Raw genomic sequence first — 20904 nt, forward strand, 5'->3', positions numbered from 1 at the left:
CAACCAAGGAAAACAGGGGCTGTTCGGGTGGGGCTGAGCTGCCGGGGAGGGGCGGTGGGGGGGGAGGGTGCGCAAGCAGGGGCAGGGGAGGGGGGAGGCGGAAACAACAAAACTGTACATTTTTTTTAAAAGTTTGTTGAAAAGAATATTGTCTTATTCTATAAAACATTTCAAACCTAGTTAGATATTTGTAATCAAAAAACATTTGCGCAGAAAGCAGCACTTAGGGCTGCCTGTCCTATATCCTGCAGTTGGACAGGAAAAGAACTGAAAATGTCACCCTTCTGACATTCTGAGGCAGCTGGCCTGGCAGCCAAGGAAGGGAGAGTGATGAGGTGGCGCGGAGAGGGTGGGCACGCATGTGAGGGCACTCTCTCCAGAGCAGGCAGGAGGCGGGGACAGAGGGACAGCTTGTGACTGGGGCAGTGAAAATAAACGATTGGCTCTTATCAATCACTTGCACCAACTAACCGTTTGTATTTTCTTTACCGACCTTTCCCTCTTGGGATATCTGGTCTGGTGGGCTGGGAGGCCAAAGTGTCCCTATCTCCACTTTCCCATGCCTCGTGCTGTTTGGCTGAGGCGTGGAGACTACCAATTGGGTGGTTCTGTCAGATGGGATTCCCAGGCCAAGGGGACACGGGGACTGTTCGTGATTGCAGAGCAGAATAGCTTCCCCCCCCCTCCATGTGCCCCGTAATGAATTTCCTACAGAACCTCGAGGGAGAAGGGCATTGCCGCCCCCTCAGCCTGAAGATTGTGATTTTACCAGTCTCTACTCTCTGTCTTCCAAGCTCGAGACAGGCAGGAAGTCTCTGAAATCATCTCTGTTAGAGTATCTGTCCTCTTCTAGTGCGAGAGAAGGAACGGTTCTCAGGGTTTCAGCTCACACAGAAACGAAGCAGGATTCTTTTTGCTGCAGCAGGATATGTATATAGGTGAATCCTGTGGTGTGGGCTCCGGGGCCCAGGTGCTGAGAATAGCAACTATTTTATACAATGTGGAGGGCGCAAGCCCTGCTGGTTTTTTTGATACACAGGTAGAGAGTGGATAGGAGGGGGGTGGGGGGTGGGAGGCAGCTCAGTGGGGCTGCCGAAACGGGAAGAGCGAGAATGGGAGCGTGTGTACTGTGCGCATGAAAAGGGGGCACCCCCTCCAACTTCTTGAAACCGGATTCCTCCAGGGGTGCTGTCCCTGCGTGTCCCCAGAGAGGCCTCTAGCCAAGAGACTTCAGTTGGGATAGTTTTTGTTTGTGACTTTACCAACACCCTCCCAGTTCTTGACAAACCGCTTCAGGTGGCTGGGCTCAGGAATCCGGGGGGGATATGGGAATGCTCTTTCAGTACTCCGCGCTTCACTTGTAAGTCATCCTCCTGCTCAGCGTTGTGTCAGCCAAGAGCTTACTCCGCAAACACCACGTACAGCCCGGCTCGGGCTGCCCGCCGAGGCTTCACTTCCGTTTCCTCACCTGGGCAGTTCTCGGGTTAAAATTTTGTGCTGAGATTTGACCTTCCTCTCCCTTGGCCATCATTCCCTCCATGCAGCCCTCCCCTGGGCGTGCAGGCCCACATCCTAGTCCTCCAGTCACCCCTGTCCCGTACACCTTTCTGCCCCCGAGACTGGCAAGGGGTGCTGGTAGGAAGTCGGCTTGCTCCTAGTGATGTCCTTTCTGTTGGCGCCTGCTTCCTTGTGGTGCCCTCATGGATTTGCGTGTGGCAGTGGGTGGAGTGATTGCATGAACTTTGCTGTAATCCACTAACTACTTATTAAGGGAGTTTGAGAAAGCTTTGCTCGCAGTGTCAGGCACGGAGGTAAAAACTGGAGCCCAAAGAAATTCCCGTAGGGCAAGATTATGTAACAATAGAGAATTGAATTTGAGGCAGAAGTTGCCATCTCTTCCAAATGTTCCGTCCTCCAGCGAATAGCATCTCTCTATAGTCTCTGGCGTGGTTTGTGGATGCTGGGCCCTCGGGGCAGGGGGCCAAAACTCAAGCCTTTGGAGGTCTTCGGGGGTGGGGGAGGGCTAGGGGAGGAACTTGCTGTTAATTTATGACACCAGAAAGTCATCTTTAAAAAAAAAAAAAAAGCTGTTTTTCTGATGGATGGAGAGTGAAACTGCCACATCCTTGTTGGTTTAACCCAAGAGATCACTTACAACAACAGTAGATGTCTGGGTTTTGTTTATGTCTTTTTATTGTGAAAAAACGATGTTAAGGGGGGGAAATGTGGGTTACCAGGAGGGATCCCTAGCCTTGTTTTCCTTAGAGGATTTGTTTAGTGTTTTATCAGACGTCTGTTGTAGTTGTTGTAGATGGAAACGCACACCACATGGAGCCTGTAAATGTTTTTGCACAACCTGTAAAGCATTCTTGGAAGTGGCCAGTAAAAAAGGGTTTTACCGTTCAAAAAAAAAAAAAAATGTAACTGTGTCATTGTTTACATCTGTAACTTTTTCCTCCCCTGTTCTCATTACATCCTGGCGAAAATGTAGGCACAGTAGCTTCCAGTTTTAGAATAAATAACCATTTGGATTGAATTCATCCTATCTCCTGTGGCTGCACTGACTGGGGCGGAGTGTGTCATCTGGGGGGATTGACTGATTGTTGATGCTGCTTCCTCAAGTTGTACTGGGTCCAACCAACGGTGGCTTTCCTCTTGCATGGCTCTTCTTCCCTTCCTATTCTACAGATCACTTGGGAGCCGGCCATGTCTTCACTTGAGGGTTGTTAGCTCCCTTAGTGCCTGCTTTCGCTGAGTGCTTGAGCTACTGGAGTAGAAGAAAATAAATTGTAAGCCATGACCTCTCTGTACTTAGCCTATACTAAAACCAGTTGGATGCTTAAAGCTAAATGTAAGGTTCCACTTGGGGGCCAAATAAATTTTTTTATTTTTATTTTTTTAAAGATTTTATTTATTTATTCATGAGAGAGAGAGGCAGAGGGAGAAGCAGGCTCCCAAGGAGCAGGGAGCCCGATGCAGGACTCGATCCCAGGACTCTGGGATCATGACCTGAGCGGAAGGCAGACGCTTAACCATCTGAGCCACGCAGGCGCCCCAAGTAAATTTATTAATGAGTCATTACCACTTAGGAAAAGCCTTACTCCGTGGAAGATGGTTGATGGGGGTTACTTCATAGTAAATTTGGAGAATGAGAAGGTAACTTTAACAAAAGCACTATTGTGTTGCTAGCGCTGAACTGATCCTAACTGTAATTTCTAATAAATGGTCAGGGACTTACTAAGGCTGAGATGCCACAGGCTCACAACCAGTGTTTTGAAAGAGTAGTGATATAAAAGATACAGATCCTGCTCTAACTCCTCCCTGTATGTGGGACACAGATTCAGACCCCAGGAGCTTACAGCTTTGTATAGGTAAAGGCTATCCTTGATTTCAGTGTTTGCCCATTCTCTGGGATATTTAAAGTCAGTTTTATTTTTTAACTTTTTAAGATTTTATTTATTTGAGAGAGAGCATGAGATGGGGGAGAGTCAGAGGGAGAAGCAGACTCCCCGCCGAGTAGTTAGCCCGATGCAGGACTCGATCGCGGGACTCCAGGATCATGACCTGAGCTGAAGGCAGTCGCTTAACCAACTGAGCCACCCAGGCATCCTAAAGTCAGTTTTAGAGCTAATTAATCATTTTTAATGGTTATTTATAGTTAATGCCTGGTCTCTGGTAAACTTTTTTTTTTAAGATTTTTTATTTATCTTTGTGTGAGAGAGCCCGTGAGCGTGCGCACAAGTGGGGGAGGTGGAGAAACAGAAATAGACTGCTGAGCAGGGAGCCAATGCAGAACTGGATCCCAGGACCCTGAGATCATGACCTGAGCCGAAGGCAGGTTCTTAACTGACTGAGCCACCCATCTGGTAACCTCTTAAGCCCGCTTTGTGCCCAAATAGGGCTGCAACCATTCACCCTCAATTTGATGAGTATGAAAATTGTGCAGAAAAACTGAGCAGAGGCTTAAAACACAAAACAACTAATATCAAGATTACATTTATTGAGCACTTCTTTTCTGGCTTTTTACCAAGTCTGAGCTGATACGGAAATTTTCATTTACTGTCCTGGAATTTGCCCAACACTGTGATGCAGTAGAAAAAGAAAGAGGTTCTTAGTGTCTGCTCTGTATTGCTTGTTGTTTAGTACAATCATTCATTAAATATTTGAGTGCCGGCTATGTGCAAGACACTTTCAGGATGCAGGGATTAAAACAGACTTGATCCTTGGGGTCCCCCGGGTGGCTCAGTCCGTTGATTTCAGCTCAGGTCATGATCTCCTGATGAGACCGAGTCCTCCCTGCCCGCATCCCCTCCCCCCCCACCTCTGCACCCAGCGGGGAATCGGCTTGGGGTTCTTTCCCTCTGCCCCTCCCCCCCCAAGAATAAATAAATCAGTCTTTAAAAGGATAAAAAAGAACAGACGATCCGTTAAGGAGTTTTGATGAAACACCAAGAAGGAACTAATGGGGACTCCTGAACAGAATGGGGGTAGGCCCCCACTTCAAGAGGGCAACCAGGTTACTTTCCCTGTTTATTCATCTCTAGGATGAGGTAGTTAGATGACCTTCAGGACCTGTTAGGGCTCAGAAATTCATCAACAGCTGGAAAGTTGCTGTTCCTGAAAATGCCCCAAGTTCATTGGGTGCCCCTAGACCTGTGGAGACATCCATAGGAGACTAAGTTCAATTCCTGGTAGAATGCCCTTTATTCCTTTTGGTTTCCCTCTCTGCATTCCTCTCCCCTTGCTTTCTCCTGTGCAAAGGTCTGGGGAAGCTGGGGGTGATGGCTATCCCTAATACCTCCTATTACTGCTGGGTGGCTCCTCCCACTGCCCACCCCCCACCCCCAGAGTGTATCTTTTTTTTTTTCTTTAATATTTTATTTATTTATTTGACAGAGCACAAGCAGGGGGATCGGGAGAGGGAGGAGCTCCCTCAGCAGGGAGCCGGACGTGGGTCTCCATCAGCTAGGACCCTGGGATCAATGACCTGAGCTGAAGACACACAATCAACACCCACGTGCCCCACCCAAAGTGTATCCCAACACAAAACAGGAGCTGGCTTAGGCTTCCCCTGGGAGGGATATATCCCTGACTTGGGGGGATGTTGATAATGCATGAAGAGCAGACACCCTGGGACTGTTGTTACCTTCCCTGCCTTGGCCCCGGTCCCACCTCCATATGTTCACCCTTGGAAGGAAAAGGCTTCTAGAAAAGCATCCCAGGCTTGTAAACCTCTGCCAAGTTTGAGTCTGGGAGGCGCTCGTGAGACATTAAGCCGTGGTTTTGGCTTCTGGCCAGATATCTGGCAAGCTGGGACCTCTACGAAGATTGGTAGGCACACTAGGGGCGGGGACGTTGCTTCTGGCGGATGTGACAGAGTGGGCCTGAGGGAGAAAAGGGGAACACAGCAAGCCCTACCAGGAAACCCAAACTGAAACAATTTCGGGTTTATCCAGCTCCTAGGGAGACCAGGAGGCGACCGAGGAACGGCGCCGGGCACTGGTTGCACACTTCTGTTTACACCCCAAAGGGAGCCTCTTCTTGGCAAGCTGTAGAACCTAGATTCCCTTCGCAAGATCCATGCGACCAGCGCCTGCTACGCTGTGCTTGCAAGGGTTCTCTTGTCCCATGATCTTTGCTTATAGCCACCCGTGTGCCTTCACCTGGATCGGGGGGGGGACGTCGACTTTCAGACTCCGGGGTGGGTAGGAATGGGCATCGCGTTGGCAAGGGCAGGGGCAGCCATTTTGAGACCAGATGAGCACACAAGAGACCATATTGAGAACTCTGGTTGCCTGGGGCCGCCATTTTAAATATGGGGCTAGCTCGGAAGCCCTGTACGGTAAAACCCAGTGACGTGGGGCTGCCATATTGGCGCTGGTCCCATGGCGGTGGCCATCTTGGAAAAGGGCCCGCTGTGGGCGCGGCCATCTTAGAAGTAAAACCGGCCCCTTCGCAGGAACTGGACCCGAGCTCCTCCCCTCCGTTCCAGAGTTCCTCGGCTGCGATTACCCTCGGAATCCCTCCCTAGATCTAACCTGTTCGGTCTGTTTTCACTTTCACTTGTGTTCAGTGCTTTCGCGCGCGCGTGTGCGTGCGTGTGTGTGTGAGTGCTCTCCGTAGCCTCTGAGTGTCTGTTTTAACTTAATTCTTCCACTTGAGACGCCCTCTCGCGCCCGCCATCCCCCCAATCCCGGCGATCTCCGATCCTAGACAATGTCTAACCTGATTTGACTGGCCCTATTCTTGGGCTATGGCAAGCCTTTCACCTCCCGCACACACTCCCAGATCTACAGACTGATGATCCTCTCCCCAAGAACTCTTAACACAGGAGCTGTCCTCTGAGACTCTGGATGACTTTATTCTTCAAATGGCTTTACCCTTCTCATAGCTCCAGGTGAGACTGAGAGCAAGCACCCGGCCCATCCCTCTCTCCATTGTCTGAGCGGGTCACAGAGAGAAGCCGGCAGGACGCTGGCAGAGTCTGAACGGCCCTTCTGGGGATGGAGCTAAGGGGGCCCTGGGTCAGGGGGTACATGGGGTCCGCCGCAGTGGGCGAGGAAATGGGGTCGACAGATGGTGAAGGAGAGCTTTGTGCTTCAGATAACCTCATAGGGTTGGACAAGGGCTAGGGATGGGATGCAGGGACCCTCAGGGGCTCACGACAGTTACTGACCTAAGGAAGGGCCTAGGAGAGGGAAAGGTTCAGAGCTTGTGCCGAGGGACAGGGCAACTCAGAGGAGGGCACAGAAGAACTTCTTCTCCCGGAAGGGGTTCTCCGAAGTGGGCACAGGGGTGATGAGGGGATCCTCACAGGCGTGGGCATCACAGTAAGTCATCAAGTCTGCTGCTGCCTTGGACACCTGGGGCACAGCCAGGAGGGGAATTGTTAGCCAGATCCCCTGAGAGGGACTGCAGCCTCCCTCCCCAAATGGGTTATCTTTTGCCATCTTTAGGGCTTCTTTAAGACAGTATTCTCTTCCCTCATCCCCCACAGAGACCAGGGGACAGCTGTCCTTACAGAGCCAGAGACTCCTCCCATGATCGCAGGGAGTCCAGGAAAGAAAACAGCTCTTAACCTGAGATTTGGGGACCTACAGCACAACTGGGCCAACTAATGGGACCCAGGGTCCGCCCACCTTTATCCGGCACAAGCTGGCTTCAATCTTAAGCTGTTCCACCATCTTGCGGGCTTGCCCAATACTCATAGTGCTGTTCACAGGGGTCTCCCCTTTCATCCTGGAGAAAAGAGAGGGATAGCTCAGAGCATGATATGGGGGGTGAGGGGCTGCATAATCTCATCTGAAGACACCCCCCCCCCGTGCTCCTTTTTCATCAGTCTTTACAAGACTGGGGTCATGTGCCCCAATATATTGTTCCTCTTATCCTCATCCTCCAGTGGCCTTTCCCATCCCCGTCTTCCTGGGCTAAGGAAATGGAGGGGGTGGGATGAAATGCCCCCCACACTCCCACATGGCCTGGGCCACAGATCATTAGGCATAAAAACGATTTAAGGCTTTTCAGCCCTTCCAGCCATGTGTGTTCCCAGCTTTGAAAGCCTCAGCCAGAAAAAGCCCCGCCCTGATGAGGACACATAACACCCCCTGCCCCCTTGAGCCCCAGGGGGAAAAAAGCAGGATCCTCCCTACTCACCTGAGGCCACGGGCAGCGGCAGCCCTGGGGAGTACTCAGTGGGGTGCACAAAACCTGCCTGAGATGGGTGCCCCACCTTGCAGGGAGTTGCAGCTGAAAGTATCTGCTGCAGCAGCAGAAGCAGCTAATACAAAGAAGTCCACTGGGGAGGTCAGGTCAGAGGTCTGTCGAGGGCTGGACCCAGTTCCTGCAGCTCAAGCACTGCCCAGACGCTGGTACCTGAAGGATGAAGGATGCTAGAAGGAGCTGCTCAGATCCTGGAGCATACCAACTGCCGGCCAGTGGGGGAGCCTGGCTGCTGTCTGCAGCCCCTACGCACACCCCCACCGTGAGCTGTCTCACTGGATGCCCTTCCCCCATTGCAGGCATTCTGAACCTGGACTAGGACGGAGCTGGAAGGAGCTGAGGCCCAGACAGACTCCCCCCCCACCCTAAATGGGGTGGTCTGGACCTGTGACATCGCCCGCAGTGGAGTCTGTACTGGTTGCGGGGGACCCTGCTCATTTGAAAATCTGACATCAGCTGGGCAGTCACCCCCCTCCTCCCTCCTCCCTCCGCTCTGACATAGCATGTAGTGCCTGAATCTTCTTTTCTTTCCCGGGGACTCTCCATTCCCTATATCCAGGAAAATGTGATGAGCTACAGGTATCAGCTTCTAGATCACCAACCACTTCATGTTCTAGCCACAAGTGACTCGAGTGGAAGATCCGGGGGCAACAAGGTACGTCAGGAAGATGCCTACAGAACAAGGAGAAGCTGGGGGAAAAGAGGTGTGCAGATACCAGATCAAAGAATCGGACAAAGAAGAGGTAGGGGGCACTGTGGGGAAAGTCTTTGGATGTTTCTTGAAATAGATGAACTCCCAGGGTGGATTTTGGAGGTGGGTACTGGTTTAAGAGATTACATCCCAGGCCTGCAGGGTTGTGCTTGGTGCTGTGTGGAATGCGAAGATGTACACAATATTAACCTTACCCTCTGAGAGATCTTATTTGGGGTGAATAGTCATATATAAAATAGAAGGTACCGTCTGCCAAGATCTAGTGTACATAACGCGCTGCGGGGATTCCGAGGGAGAGTCCAGTTAGGGCCAGAGGAGGTCGATCACATTCTAAATGCTGGGGACAAAACAGGGAGCTGAAATGCTATCACTCTTGTGATAGGGGCCAGCCAGCCGGCCAGCGATGCTGTCTGCCTTGGACGCCTACGAGTCCAAGGAGCTGTAGGAGACAGAAATCAGCGCCAGCTGGATGCCCGCCCCTCTTCCCCTTTGCGGGGGTTTCAATGGCCGGTGGTGAAGGTGTGGGTGGAGGGCCCGGATTGTGGCCTCGAGGGGCAGGCTGAGGGGGATGCTGCTGACTCATAGCGTGCCCTGGGGCCTATCTTGAGGCTTGGAGGGAGGCGCCGGTCCTCTTGGGTCTGGGAAGGGGACCGTAGGGAGGGACCGTAACGCAGCGCGCGGAGGTGGGAAACCCGCCGCCCGGCAGGCCCCGCCCCTTGCGCCGGACCCCGCCCTGGAGTGAGGTCCCGCCCCCCAAGCCACAGAGGCGGCCGGCGGAAGGGGGCGGGGCTTCCACGGGAGGCGGAAGTCCCTTCTCGCCGTTGCCCCAGCAGCCCGCGAGCTGGTGAGTCTGCAGAACAGCGGTGGCTGGCGAGCAGGGTTCCCTGCTGGCGCGGTTAGGTGGGGGCTCCGGACGCCGCGCCCACCGCCAGCCGGAGCGGGTGCTGGCGGGGGGCGGCCGTTGGCAGCAGGACGCCCTGGCCGGCGTCCGGCGCGGCCCTGTTGTCGGGGAGCGAGCGCAGCTCTGGGAGAAGAGGAGAAACTCGGGAGGCAGTTGTGGCCGCGCTTAGGCCGCTGGCTTTGAGTGCGGCTGTATGACCCTAGGCCAGTCGAGCGTTCTCTCGGTGCAGCCACCTGGCGGTGTGGACGCGGTGTCATCATGTGTGTAAAAGCCTTTTAAGGTGCTCATCTTCTGTATTATTATATGTTGTTATGAATGAGTTTCAAGGTGGCCTGTCCCAGAATCAGGTGTCCAAAAGACAAGTTCAGCTGAGTTGTTGGGGCGGTGGGGCCGAAGAAAGCACAGTGAAGGAAAAGGGAACGGGTAACTGGTTGAGAAACGCAATCATCTGGAGAAAAGCCATATGAAACAAAGACTTGGCTGTGTTTGGCTATCTCTGGTTCCTCAAAGCCAGTCCAGTAAGCTTGTCCTTTTTGTCCCCACCTTCCCTGGGAAAAGAGCCATTCTTTCCCCCTCTCTGTCTTTTTCCAGGAACCACCAGCTGCTTCATCCCATGGCCAAGGGTGGCGTCCAGGTGGCAGAGCAGCTAGGAACTCAAGGCCTGAACCTGGGGCCAGACACTCTGTACTCCCTGCCATGGTCAATGACCCACCAGTACCTGCCTTACTGTGGGCCCAGGAGGTGGGCCACATCTTGGCAGGTCGTGCCCGCAAGCTGCTGCTCCAGTTTGGGGTGCTCTTCTGTACCATCCTCCTCCTGCTCTGGGTGTCTGTCTTCCTCTATGGCTCCTTCTACTATTCCTACATGCCCACAGTCAGCCACCTCAGCCCCGTGCATTTCTACTACAGGTGAGAAGGGTCTTCTACCAAAGTAGAGGAATTCTTTGAGAGAATTGCTGTCAGGGCCCTTAGAGCTTATTCAGTTCAACCCCCTCATTTACAGAGGAGAAAATTTGAGCCTTGTGTGTTTATATGACTTCTTACCTTTCACAGCCCAAGGCTGAGGAAGTTCTGGGTTGGTAGGGCTCTAAGGTCCTAGTTCTACCTCTGGTTACTGAAATTTGTTAAAAAGAAGAAGAAAATTCCCCTTTTAGACTGTCACTGTGAGGATCAGTTCTGTTTGGGTTGGGTCAGATCTCGCTCAGGGCCACTGTAGACCTCTTAACCAACCAGATCCCTTGGGTCATCTCAGAACTAACTTGGCCTTCAGTAGAGAAGGTATTAGGAAAGCAGCAAGTTACCTTGTACGTGACTTTCTCCCACTCCCGATAAACCCACACAATAGAGATTATGGAAACACAAGGTGACAGGGTACATAAAGTCCCAGAGTCCTGCTTCTCACCTGAGGCCTCAGTTCCTTCTGATTTTACAGACCTTGCCAGATTCTCTCCCTTTCTCTTAACAGTGGCAGTAGGACCAATCAAGAGATGCTGATAGGGGCATTGTTATCAATGGTCCAGAGTCATTTTTTTTTTCCTGTCTTCAGTCCCTGACCATGAACTGTACTTTCTTTTTTTTTTTTTTAAAGGATTCTTTTTTTTTTTTAAAGATTTTATTTATTTATTTGACAGAGAGAGACACAGCGAGAGAGGGAACACAAGCAGGGGGAGTGGGAGAGGGAGAGGGAGAAGCAGGCTTCCCGCCGAGCAGGGAGCCCGATGTGGGACTCGATCCCAGGACCCTGGGATCATGACCTAAACCGAAGGCAGATGCTTAACCGACTGAGGCGCCCCATGAACTGTACTTTCTTAAGTCATAGCTACTTAAACTTTTAGGAGGCATGATCTCATGAAAACTTTGGCCCTTCTGCTGTAAAAACATGTATGCACGGGGGCACCTGTCTGGCTCAGTTGGTAGGGCACATGACTCTGATTCTTGATCTCAGGGTCGTGAATTCAAAACCCATGTTGGACGTAGAGCTTACTAAAAAGTGTGTGTGTGTGTGTGTATATATATATATATACACACACACACACATAAATGCACGCCCATGTGTAATTTTGCTTACAAGTTGAGATTTGTGAGCCTCTTAAAGACCATCTGTGGGGTCACCTGGGTGGCTCAGTTAAGTGTCTGCCCTCGGCTCAGGTCATGATCCTGGAGTCTCGGGATTGAGCCCCATGTCAGGCTCTTCGCTCAGCAGGACGCCTGCTTCTCCCTTTCCCTCTCTCGCTCACTCTCAAATAAATAAAATATTTAAATTAAAAAAAAAAAAAAGACCATCTTTAGATTCCTTGGGAGGAATTTTCTCAAACTAGGCCCCAGAATCTGGGGATAGGACCCAGGAATCTGCTTTGTTGTTGTTGTTTTTTGTTTGTTTTTGAGAGAGAGAGAGCATGCGTGCACGCCCGTAAGTAGGTGGGAGGGCAGAGGGAGAGAGAGAATCCCAAGCAGAGTCCGTGCCCAGTGGGGAGCCCAACAAAGGACTTGATCCGAAGACCCTGAGATCATGACCTGAGCCGAAATCAAGAGTTGGAGCTTAACCGACTGAGCCACCCAGGTGCCCCCAGGAATCTGCATTTTTATCAAGCTCCCCGAGTGAGTCTTTAGAAACACTTCAATCTGAAACTATTCAACTAAGTGTTCATTGAATCCCGTGTAAGAATTTCTGCTCTAACGAGAGGAAATAATCTGAAGTAGCAAGAAGAGAATGAAAGAATTGTTCAGGTGTCTTGAATCTCCTGGCTGCATTTCTTTTCCATCTCTCTCTGACAGAGAGAAGGGTACCTGTTCTGGAAGAAGGGATGGGGGACAAGAGGGAGCCCTAGGGGGCCAAGGAGGTGTACGGACAGGTAAGGCAGACTCTATAACTTAGTGGAGTATCATCCCCATTCTCATTTAGGACTGACTGTGATTCCTCCACCTCCTTACTCTGCTCCTTCCCTGTTGCCAATGTCTCGCTGGCTAAGGGTGGACGTGATCGGGTGAGTATGGGAGCTGAAGAGACGTTTCATTAGCGCTTTGAAGACTTGAAATCGGAGGGATTGAAAAGACCTGGCGAGCAGGGATTGAGTAATAGAGACTCAGAGGAAGGCTCTCAAGGAAAGGGAGGTTAAAGAAAAAAGTCTGAACTGTGTCGCAGGCATCTGCCTGTCGCAGATGTTAGCAGTGCCCTTCTCAGATTGTTTCAGGCAGGAGATGTGTTTTAAACTTCAGTGAACCTAAATCTGCTATTTCACTGGACGAGGATGGAATCCACCCAAGAGTTTTGAAAGCCTGTATGTGAAATTATGAAACTCTTGACAAATCTGTGTCATCTGCCACTACAGAGGGTGTGTGCTAGGGGAGGGGCCAGATGCCAGTAGGACCTCAGCGAACCCGGAAGCCCTGGGAAATGCAGAATGGGAGTGCGTCTGTTTATAATAGGCAAGCTGGTGGAGGCTCTGAGAAGAGAGGAGGATCCCTGCATGCTTCAGAGGATCGTTGGAGCATCCACATCGTTTTTGCTCACCAGAGTTGTTTGAGTTGTTAGTCAGCAACGTAATTCATAGTCATCAGTGGGCACACGTACTAAGAATGTTTAAATCATCTGAAAAAAAAAAAATGCTTTTTTAAGTGGTTCATGGGAGGTCACTGAAGGGAGAAGTGTAAGCTGTAGCATCTGGGGGCCTCTGGGATTGGTGTTTAGACTGGCCTTGTTTGGCAGTACGAATAGCCTGCTATGTGTGTCCTGTAACCACTTCCACTTGACCAGGAGGTAGCCATACACCATGAAGAAGACTTACCAGGTCTGAAGAATTGGGTCCCAAATGGATGTAGTGACGTGGAAGGTTGGATATTGTAAGACAGAGATTTATCCTTTTGTTTTATTTTTTTTATTTGAGGTGTGGGGAGCAGACGAAGAGAGAATCTTAAGCAGGCTCCACGCCCAGCTCGGAGCCCGACAAGGGGCTTCGATCTCCCCACCCTGAGATCATGACCTGAGCCAAAATCAAGAGTCGGACGCTCAACCGACTGAGCCACCCAGGCGCCCCGAGATTTATCATTTTAATTCAGCTACTCAGAAGAGGAGTTTGGAGATTATTACAGAATCTTTTGTGAAGATACTGATTCGATGTGCTTTTGTGGCTAAAAATAGTAATAAATAGACTACGTTGAGAGGGAGCTAGAAACAAAGCTACAGTCCAGCTACATACTACAATATGTCTGCCCCTGAGATGGTGCCTACCATTGTGTGGCTGCCTGTTGCAGAGATCCTAATGGTGATTCAGGGAGCCTAAAAATTGGGTGTGAAGCTGCTGGATGAGGAAGGAAGGGAAAGATGAAGGGTGAGGGGAGATCCAGTATCAGGGTCTCCGATCAGGGTAGTCCCTGATAATTGAAGCAGGTTGATCATTTTGCCCATTTACAGTGAACGTTTAGGAAGGAAGGAATAGAAGAAATAATATGTGTATTTTATGTGTAACACTGCTAGAAGATGGGATCCTGCTTTCCAGGAGCTCACAGGATTGATAGAGAAATCTATATGCTGCATTAAGTAGCAAAGTGTAAGACACAGCTTCTGCATTTCAGAAGAATTTGTGAAGAATTTGAGGGATCAGTGTGAGACTGTGGAGATGGCGAGGCTCAAAGTGGACCTTGTAAGGAGGGGTGGACATTGTGTGGGTATGGGGGAACAGAAGGAGAATCTGCCCATCAGATGTGAACAAAGGCATGGAGTCATTCACAAGATTCTGGTGGTCGATTCCGTGGATCCCGTTGGAGGAGATGATGTTTAGACAGAATTACTAGTTTAAAAACCCATATAAAACAGCTTTATTTAGAGAAAACTTACATACCATAACAGTTTGCCCACTAAAAATGTATAGTTCAGTCATTTTTAGTGTATTCACAGAGTTGAGCAGCCAGCACCGCAGTTAATTTTTGAGCATTTTCATCACCCCCAAAAGAAACTCCTACCCGTTAGCTAGCAGTCACTCCACATTTTCCTCCAACCCACTCAGAGAACTACCTATTAAAATGTATCAGGGGCACCTGGGTGACTCAGTCAGTTAAGCATCTGGCTCTTGATTTCAGCCCAGGTCAATGATCCTGAGAAGGGCCCTGAGAGATAGAGCCCCACATCAGGCTCCGTGCTGAGCATGGAGCCTGCTTAAGATCATCTCTCCCTCTCCCTGTGGCCCTCCCCCGCCCTTAAAAAATGTTTCAACGAATTCAGTGAAGCAGCTGGCGTCATCTGGCCTCTTCCAGGGGCTAGAATCTCATGGAATCCATTTTTTCAACAGATAATTCATTCTGAAAATAAGAATCTGTACAAAAAAGACTTTAATAAGTGATTTTCCACCTTTTACCCTAGTGATAGTGCTCAGAGCACCCTCAGCCATATCTGGATTTGGGGGGTGGTTCACTATGGGCTTTTTTTTTTTTTTTTTTTTAATCCATTCCCTTTGTTTAAAAACAAAAGCTTTACTCTTGCCCCTGTGATTCTTGTGTATCACCCTGAGGAGGGTTGTGCTCAGATAAGAATAACTGAATAAAGGATTAGAAGAATATAGGAATGGCCAGGAAAAAGCAGGGTATATTTGGTGGCAAATCTTTAACCTTTGGAGGTTAATCCCAGTGAAGAAGCCTTCCCACTAGGAGTCTCGGGGTTCTATCAATAGAAGCAAGGTAAGGGACCCAGAGTGACATAAAGCTGATCTGGAGCCACGGTGACCGGGAGGGGTGACTTTGGAGTTGGTGCACACCGCTACAACTTGGTTAATTAATAATGTAAGGGAAGGCAGGCTGGGCCCAGGGGTATGGCCTCATGGGGACAGAGGCCTGAGTCACAGATGGCCCAGTTGGCAACATGACGGTTCACTTTCGGGAAAAAAAAAAAAAAGCGACACAGCCTTTCTCAGAACAGAGCGGACTCTGATTCAGCCAAGTCACAGGATGCTGCTGATCTCAGAAGTGGGAGGGATCTGGCTACCACAAGAGGGCAGCACCTTCCTGGGATGAGAGACTGAGCGGCCTGCTGCGCTAGCCAGGGGATTGGGGGTGGCAGTGTTTGGAGGGATGGGGGGAGATGGATCAGAGACAGTACAATTTGAAATATATATATTTTTTGAAAAGAGATGGGGGCTACCTTGGGCAGGTGCTGATGTATGGACAGCCGTACCGTGTCACCTTAGAGCTTGAGCTTCCAGAGTCCCCTGTGAATCAAGATTTGGGCATGTTCTTAGTCACCGTTTCATGCTACACAAGAGGTGGCCGAATCATCTCTACTTCTTCGCGCTCCGTAAGTGTTCCTGGCCTGTCTGGGAGGGTGCCGAGGTGACAGCAGATGTCAGAACGTCTGGGTAGGGCTTCAGGAGAAAACGTCCTAGCTCTGAGGTCACAGACTCATCAGGATAGGGAAGAGGAGTCAGTTTACCAAGCCAGACAGACACCCGATATATCTGATGAGCGTGTCCAGCTTTGGGGGAAAGTCTAAGAGTGGAGCCAAAATGGGGTTCTTTAGGGCCCCAAAGATCTGGAATCCTCAGAAACATACCAACTGGGGGGAAAAAAAAAAAAGAAAAATACTAGCTGAGAGACAGCTTCTTTAACCCCTTGGTTACAAAGCATTACTAACGGGGCATGTTAGTAATAGTCCCGTAGCAAGACTAGTTTGGATTAGGTGAAGAAATGTACAGTGCTTATGAGCCCATAGTGGGTCTTCAATAAATACTAAGATTCCATTCTTATATGAATTATCAACAGAGCCACATGATGAAGCAAATCTCTGAATGTCTACATGGAGAAAATTTCAGGCGGTGCACTGAAACTTAGTCTATTCTGGATGGTAGAACTGCTTGGGGGAAAGATCAGAGACCGTGTGGGGCTTAACCTGTGCAGGTTCTTCGAAGAAAGGAATGGAGACATGGTCAGGCAGGACAGGCCTGTTACTCAAGCAGCTGGAATGGTTGGGCCAAGGGTAGGGGGAGCGTGGTAGGAGGTGAAAAGGAGGGAGCGGGGGACCGGAGGAAGAAGCCGGCTTCACAGACGGCTCAGGAACCTCGGTTGAGGGGTGGGTAGGGCTGTGGAAATCGGAGGGGGGGGGTACCTGTCCCCAGCCTCTCCCTCCTGGCCCTGGCAGGTGATGTTGCATTACCGCTCAGACCTGCTCCAGATGCTTGACACGCTGGTCTTCTCCAGCCTCCTGCTGTTTGGCTTTGCAGAGCAGAAGCAGCTCCTGGAGGTGGAGCTCTACTCGGAATACAGGGAGAACTCGGTAAGAGGTGAAGGAAGACTAGAGACCGCTCTCCCCATGAGCCCAGGGTTCTGCCTGAGGAGCCTCTGGGCTCGGTCAGCCACGGAGATGCTGGGAGTGGGCTTCACATTGGGCTGGTAAGCATCGATCGCGGCCTGACCCTCCCCTCCCCTCCGCAGTACGTGCCGACCACCGGAGCGGTAATCGAGATCCACAGCAAGCGCATCCAGATGTACGGGGCCTACCTCCGCATCCATGCCCACTTCACCGGCCTCAGGTGAGGCAGCGCCGGGCAACTCCCGCGGGAGCCGTCCTTCAGTGAAACTAGCTTGCGCTTTCCTGGAAATACTCTCTGCGAAGTGAGGAGGCTAGTGCTCCCCGGTAACCGCCACGCTCTTACCTGCCCCAGGTACTTGCTGTACAACTTCCCGATGACCTGTGCTTTCGTAGGCGTCGCCAGCAACTTCACCTTCCTCAGCGTCATCGTGCTCTTCAGCTACATGCAGTGGGTGTGGGGGGGCATCTGGCCCCGACACCGCTTCTCTTTGCAGGTCACAAAGGACCTCCTCCCCCTCCCCTTCGTGATCCTTTGACTGAGGAGCGGGCTGGGGCGTGGCCAGGGCTGGGCCCCGAGGGCCTAGATCACACTCTGGGCTCCCTCTTTCTCCCGCACAGGTCAACATCCGGAAAAGAGACAGTTCCCGGAAGGCAGTGCAGCGAAGGATCTCTGTCCGTCATCCAGGTAGACATGACGGGAGGGGGGGCGCCTGTGTTACCCAGTATGAAGCTTTAGGCCCTCACGGCGGGGCTGAGGGGCAGAGGGCAGGCTGGAGGAGGTGAGCTTGGCCCCGCTGCCCGGGTGCAGCCGCGGTAGCCCTGCCCCGTCCTCTACCCACTTTGGGGGCACAGGGCCCCAAGGCCAGGAGGAGTCAACCCAGCTGTCAGACATCACAGAGGACTGCGAGAGCCTTGAAGATCCCCCGGGGGCAGGTACGTGCCGCAGCCTGCCCACCCACCCTCCCCAGGAGTCCTCAGTTGTCCCCTTCGGCCTCTTCTTGTCTGACCTCTGCCTTCCCCGTGTGGCTGCAGAGGGTCAGCTCCCTGAGGAGGAGAAAGCAGACCAGCGGCCCTTGAATGGAGAGGAGGAGCTGGAGCCAGAGGCCAGTGATGGTGAGGGGCGCTCGGCGTGCGGCTCTGGGTGGGGTGGGGGCGGCGTGTGCATAAGGGAGGACGTTATATTGGTTGGGGGAGAAGAGACCCTGGTTACTTAATTTCCCATTTGGGATTTTGTTTCTCCCTCCTCTGGCCCAGGTTCGGGCTCCTGGGAAGACGCAGCTTTGCTGACCGAGGCCAACCTGCCTGCCCCTGCCCTTGCCCCTGCCCCGGAGACTCTGGGCAGCTCTGAACCCTCTGTGGGCAATCTCCGACAGCGCCCCACCTGCTCTAGTTCCTGAAGAGAACAGGGCAGAGTCCTGACATTCCAGTCCTTTCTCACCTGACCCCTTCCCCAATAAACTATTTTCATGCCAGTTGCTTGCCTGACTCCTTGAAATGGATTCAGGGCCATTTGAGAACCCTGTGCTCCCCGGGCAGCCTCCCCGCCCCCCTGCATTGGAGGAGGTTGTCTTGTCGGGGGCTGCCTGCCGACGGGGAAGGCCTCCAGACCTGGACTATCCTAGGTACAGCTGTCTCCATTACACAAGCCTAGAAAGTCCAAGGAGAGAAAACCTACCCGGCCTACTCCATCCACGTGACTCTGGGGAGGGGGATCGTGTAGGGCGGGTCTGGAGAACCGGGCTGCATCATTCTGGCCCCTGCACCCCTCCCTTTCTCTGTCCATTGGGAGGCAGAAGACAGGAAATGACTGCCATGGATGTGGTATGATTTCTACCGAAACAGCATTTTGTAGCCCAGGCCCCATGCGGTCACAGTTGTTTTCTTCTCTGCTACCAGCCAGGTGGCCCTCTCTTCTCACCCCTCCACATAGCCTCAGCCCTCTGATCCTCTGCTCCTGGCTGCCGGCCACATTCCACTCCCGGCTCCCAACCCAGGCATCCTGGCCTCCAGATGAAACAGCTGCTGTGCCTCCTGCCCCCCATCCCTGGCCCCGTGACTCAGGCTCTCTGAAGGGACCGGCCCCGCTTCTTGGCATTCACCGGGAAAGGGGGGGGCAGGGGAGGGGGCCTAGGTGGTGACATCATAGTGGAAGGGTATAAAAGCTTCGAGCCAAAACAGAATTGAAATTGAAGACACTGACTTCGAGTCTGTGCTCCCGGGGTCGCCCCGGCCGCACCCCCACAGACCTCTGGTTGGAGATTTGCACCACTGCGAGACCTCCCCACTGGTGAGGGGCTGCTGGGGGCCAGGGAAGGGGAGGGGTGGGAAAGAGGGGGCAGCCAGGGACTGGAGTTCCTTCGACAGGTGGGGAGGATTCCAGGGTCCTTAAGTTTCCCCCTTCTATTCCATCCCTTCTTTCTCTTTTCTGTGCGCTTTGGGGTTTTTGCGTGTGTCGCTGACTGATAATTGTTTTACTGAGATCTTTTCTTTGGGTGGCAGCTGGGAATTATTCCACCTTTCTTCCCCAGGCTGAGTAAATCATTTCCTCTTCTTTTCCCCTCCAGCACTTTGCTTATTCATTAACTGTTTCTGGGATTTCACCATTGCCGGTCACACACCCATCTCTCGGGGCAGCCCACTTTTGTCCCCCCCCACCCCCGGCCCTCCGAAACCAAGTCCATAGGCTGTTCAGAAGTTGGTTGACAAATAAGTGTGTCCACCCCCTTTCCTCCTCTTTCCTCTTCTCTTCTTGGCCCCCAGCTCTGTGTCCCTGTCCCCAGAGGTTTTGTGGAGGGAGGGGGCCTCGAAGGCATGGGGTCTGGACAGCCTTTTCCTCTTCACCTCCTTCCCTTCCAGACCCCATGCTGGGCTCTCCCTGCCTTCTGTGGCTCCTGGCTGTCACCTCCTCCTTAGTGCCCAGAACTCGGCCCTTGGCCCCTCAAGACCTTACGGAAGAGGAGGAAGATGAGACCTCACGGCCACCTCTGCCGGCTGTCCTCTGCGACTACGACAGTTGCCGCCACCTGCAGGTGCCATGCCAGGAGCTGCAGAGGGCTGGGCCGGGGGCCTGCCTGTGCCCCGGGCTCTCCAGCCCTGCCCAGCCTCCGGCCCCGCCGCGCCTGGGAGAGGTGCACGTGGTGGCCGAGGCCGGCAGCGCGCTGGTGCGCTGGTGTGCGCCCCCCTCCCCGGTCCACCAGTACTGGCTGCTGCTTTGGGAAGGCGGTGGGGCTACCCAGAAGGGCCCCCCGCTCAACGCCACGGTCCGCAGAGCAGAACTGAAGGGACTGAAGCCTGGGGGCACTTACGTCGTTTGCGTGGTGGCTGCCAACGGGGCTGGAGAAAGCAGCGTGCCGGGGGCAGGTGGGGAGGGCCTCGAGGGGGTGGGTGGCCCTGCTTTCGGGCCCTGCGGCAGGCTGGCCGTGCCCCCCAGGCCCGTTACCCTGGTCCACACGGCCGTAGGGGTGGGCACGGTGCTGGCCCTGCTGACCTGCTCTGCTCTGGTCTGGCACTTCTGCCTGCGCGAGCGCTGGGGCTGCCCCCACCGGCCGGCCTCCCCACCAAGAGCAGGGCTCTGAAGCAGCCTGGGCGCCTCTCGGGCCCAGCTGAGCCCAGGCTTGCAGAGGAGAGCTCGGCCCGGACTCCCCTGGGCAGCCCGGGCGCCGGAGTAGAAGGCCAGACGCCTGGGGCCCCAGCTGAGTCTCGGTGCTCAGGCCCTCGGGCTTGTTCAGGTCCCAAACTTTCCGTCTTGCTCCAGGCTGAAAGGAACGGAGGGGGGTTGGCAACCTTGTCCTTAAAGGACCAGAGAGAAAATAACGTAGGCTTTGCAGTTCCAGAGGATAAAATCAAAGATAATATGTAGGTGCTTCTATGGCCATGTAACCATGTAAAAACGTAGCAACCATTCTTAGCTCATGGGCCTTTTCTTTTCAAATCAGGCCCCGGCCATACTAGGCCTGTTGGCTGTAGTTAGCTGATCCCAATCCCTGTCACAGACCCTCAAAAGGGCCCTGTCACATTGGTGGCTTCGGTGGGATTTTTGAGAACAAATTGCTTCGGGCTGGGAGCTTGGGGAAAGACCACTCCCTCTTTTACCTTTCATTTCGATATTGAAGATGGGCACACCTGAGTCGGAACCCACCTGTGTCTGATGTGGGTGAAGATAAATGACTGACACGGGGTGGAGAACCAGGGACTGCCTAAACTGCTGTCTGGGGCATTTCCCAAGTCCAAGGATGTCCCCCACTTTCCCTCAGTCTGTGTCTATCGTATAGTCACTGTA

General features: G+C 52.6%; 3 protein-coding genes across 9 annotated transcripts; 2 read left to right on the forward strand and 1 right to left on the reverse strand.

The window, feature by feature from the left end:
• Nucleotides 1–6056: 6056 nt before the first annotated feature.
• Nucleotides 6057–18097, forward strand: BSCL2 (BSCL2 lipid droplet biogenesis associated, seipin). 7 transcript variants are annotated; one of them, XM_081797966.1, is made up of 12 exons: nucleotides 6060–6397; nucleotides 8019–8462; nucleotides 9924–10240; nucleotides 12234–12315; nucleotides 15471–15614; nucleotides 16455–16589; nucleotides 16748–16845; nucleotides 16978–17119; nucleotides 17244–17310; nucleotides 17478–17558; nucleotides 17658–17738; nucleotides 17880–18097. In XM_081797966.1, exons 2-12 carry the CDS (start codon nucleotides 8388–8390, stop codon nucleotides 18020–18022), a joined length of 1365 nt encoding a protein of 454 aa, XP_081654092.1. In that variant the 5' UTR covers nucleotides 6060–6397; nucleotides 8019–8387; the 3' UTR covers nucleotides 18023–18097. The 7 variants fall into 7 exon arrangements, with proteins under 7 accessions (XP_030880737.1, XP_081654092.1, XP_030880732.2 ...); XM_031024872.2 differs by having other exon boundaries at nucleotides 8019–8374; XM_006730346.3 differs by having other exon boundaries at nucleotides 8337–8462.
• Nucleotides 6336–7948, reverse strand: GNG3 (G protein subunit gamma 3). The gene is made up of 3 exons (XM_006730347.3): nucleotides 7654–7948; nucleotides 7140–7239; nucleotides 6336–6863 (listed from the first exon to the last, which is right to left on the reverse strand). Exons 2-3 carry the CDS (start codon nucleotides 7236–7238, stop codon nucleotides 6735–6737), a joined length of 228 nt encoding a protein of 75 aa, XP_006730410.1. The 5' UTR covers nucleotide 7239; nucleotides 7654–7948; the 3' UTR covers nucleotides 6336–6734.
• Nucleotides 18098–18333: 236 nt separating the features above from the next.
• On the forward strand, nucleotides 18334–20904 carry LRRN4CL (LRRN4 C-terminal like). The gene is made up of 2 exons (XM_006730385.3): nucleotides 18334–18912; nucleotides 19482–20904. Exon 2 carries the CDS (start codon nucleotides 19487–19489, stop codon nucleotides 20198–20200), a length of 714 nt encoding a protein of 237 aa, XP_006730448.1. The 5' UTR covers nucleotides 18334–18912; nucleotides 19482–19486; the 3' UTR covers nucleotides 20201–20904.

The sequence above is a fragment of the Leptonychotes weddellii genome, chromosome 11 (assembly GCF_054177405.1).
Source record: "Leptonychotes weddellii isolate Sample4059 chromosome 11, ASM5417740v2, whole genome shotgun sequence".
Classification (NCBI taxonomy): domain Eukaryota; kingdom Metazoa; phylum Chordata; class Mammalia; order Carnivora; family Phocidae; genus Leptonychotes; species Leptonychotes weddellii.

Excerpts from the sequence above, each read along its gene's own strand:
- LRRN4CL (XM_006730385.3), top strand. The coding sequence starts at position 19,487 with ATGCTGGGCTCTCCCTGCCTTCTGTGGCTCCTGGCTGTCACCTCCTCC.
- BSCL2 (XM_031024872.2), top strand. The coding sequence starts at position 8,288 with ATGAGCTACAGGTATCAGCTTCTAGATCACCAACCACTTCATGTTCTA. Across the intron at positions 10,241-12,233 it reads CCCGTGCATTTCTACTACAG|GACTGACTGTGATTCCTCCA; the intron begins GTGAGAAGGGTC and ends ATTCTCATTTAG. Across the intron at positions 17,559-17,657 it reads TGAAGATCCCCCGGGGGCAG|AGGGTCAGCTCCCTGAGGAG; the intron begins GTACGTGCCGCA and ends GTGTGGCTGCAG.
- GNG3 (XM_006730347.3), bottom strand. The coding sequence starts at position 7,238 with ATGAAAGGGGAGACCCCTGTGAACAGCACTATGAGTATTGGGCAAGCC. Across the intron at positions 6,864-7,139 it reads CCAGCTTGTGCCGGATAAAG|GTGTCCAAGGCAGCAGCAGA; the intron begins GTGGGCGGACCC and ends GCTGTGCCCCAG.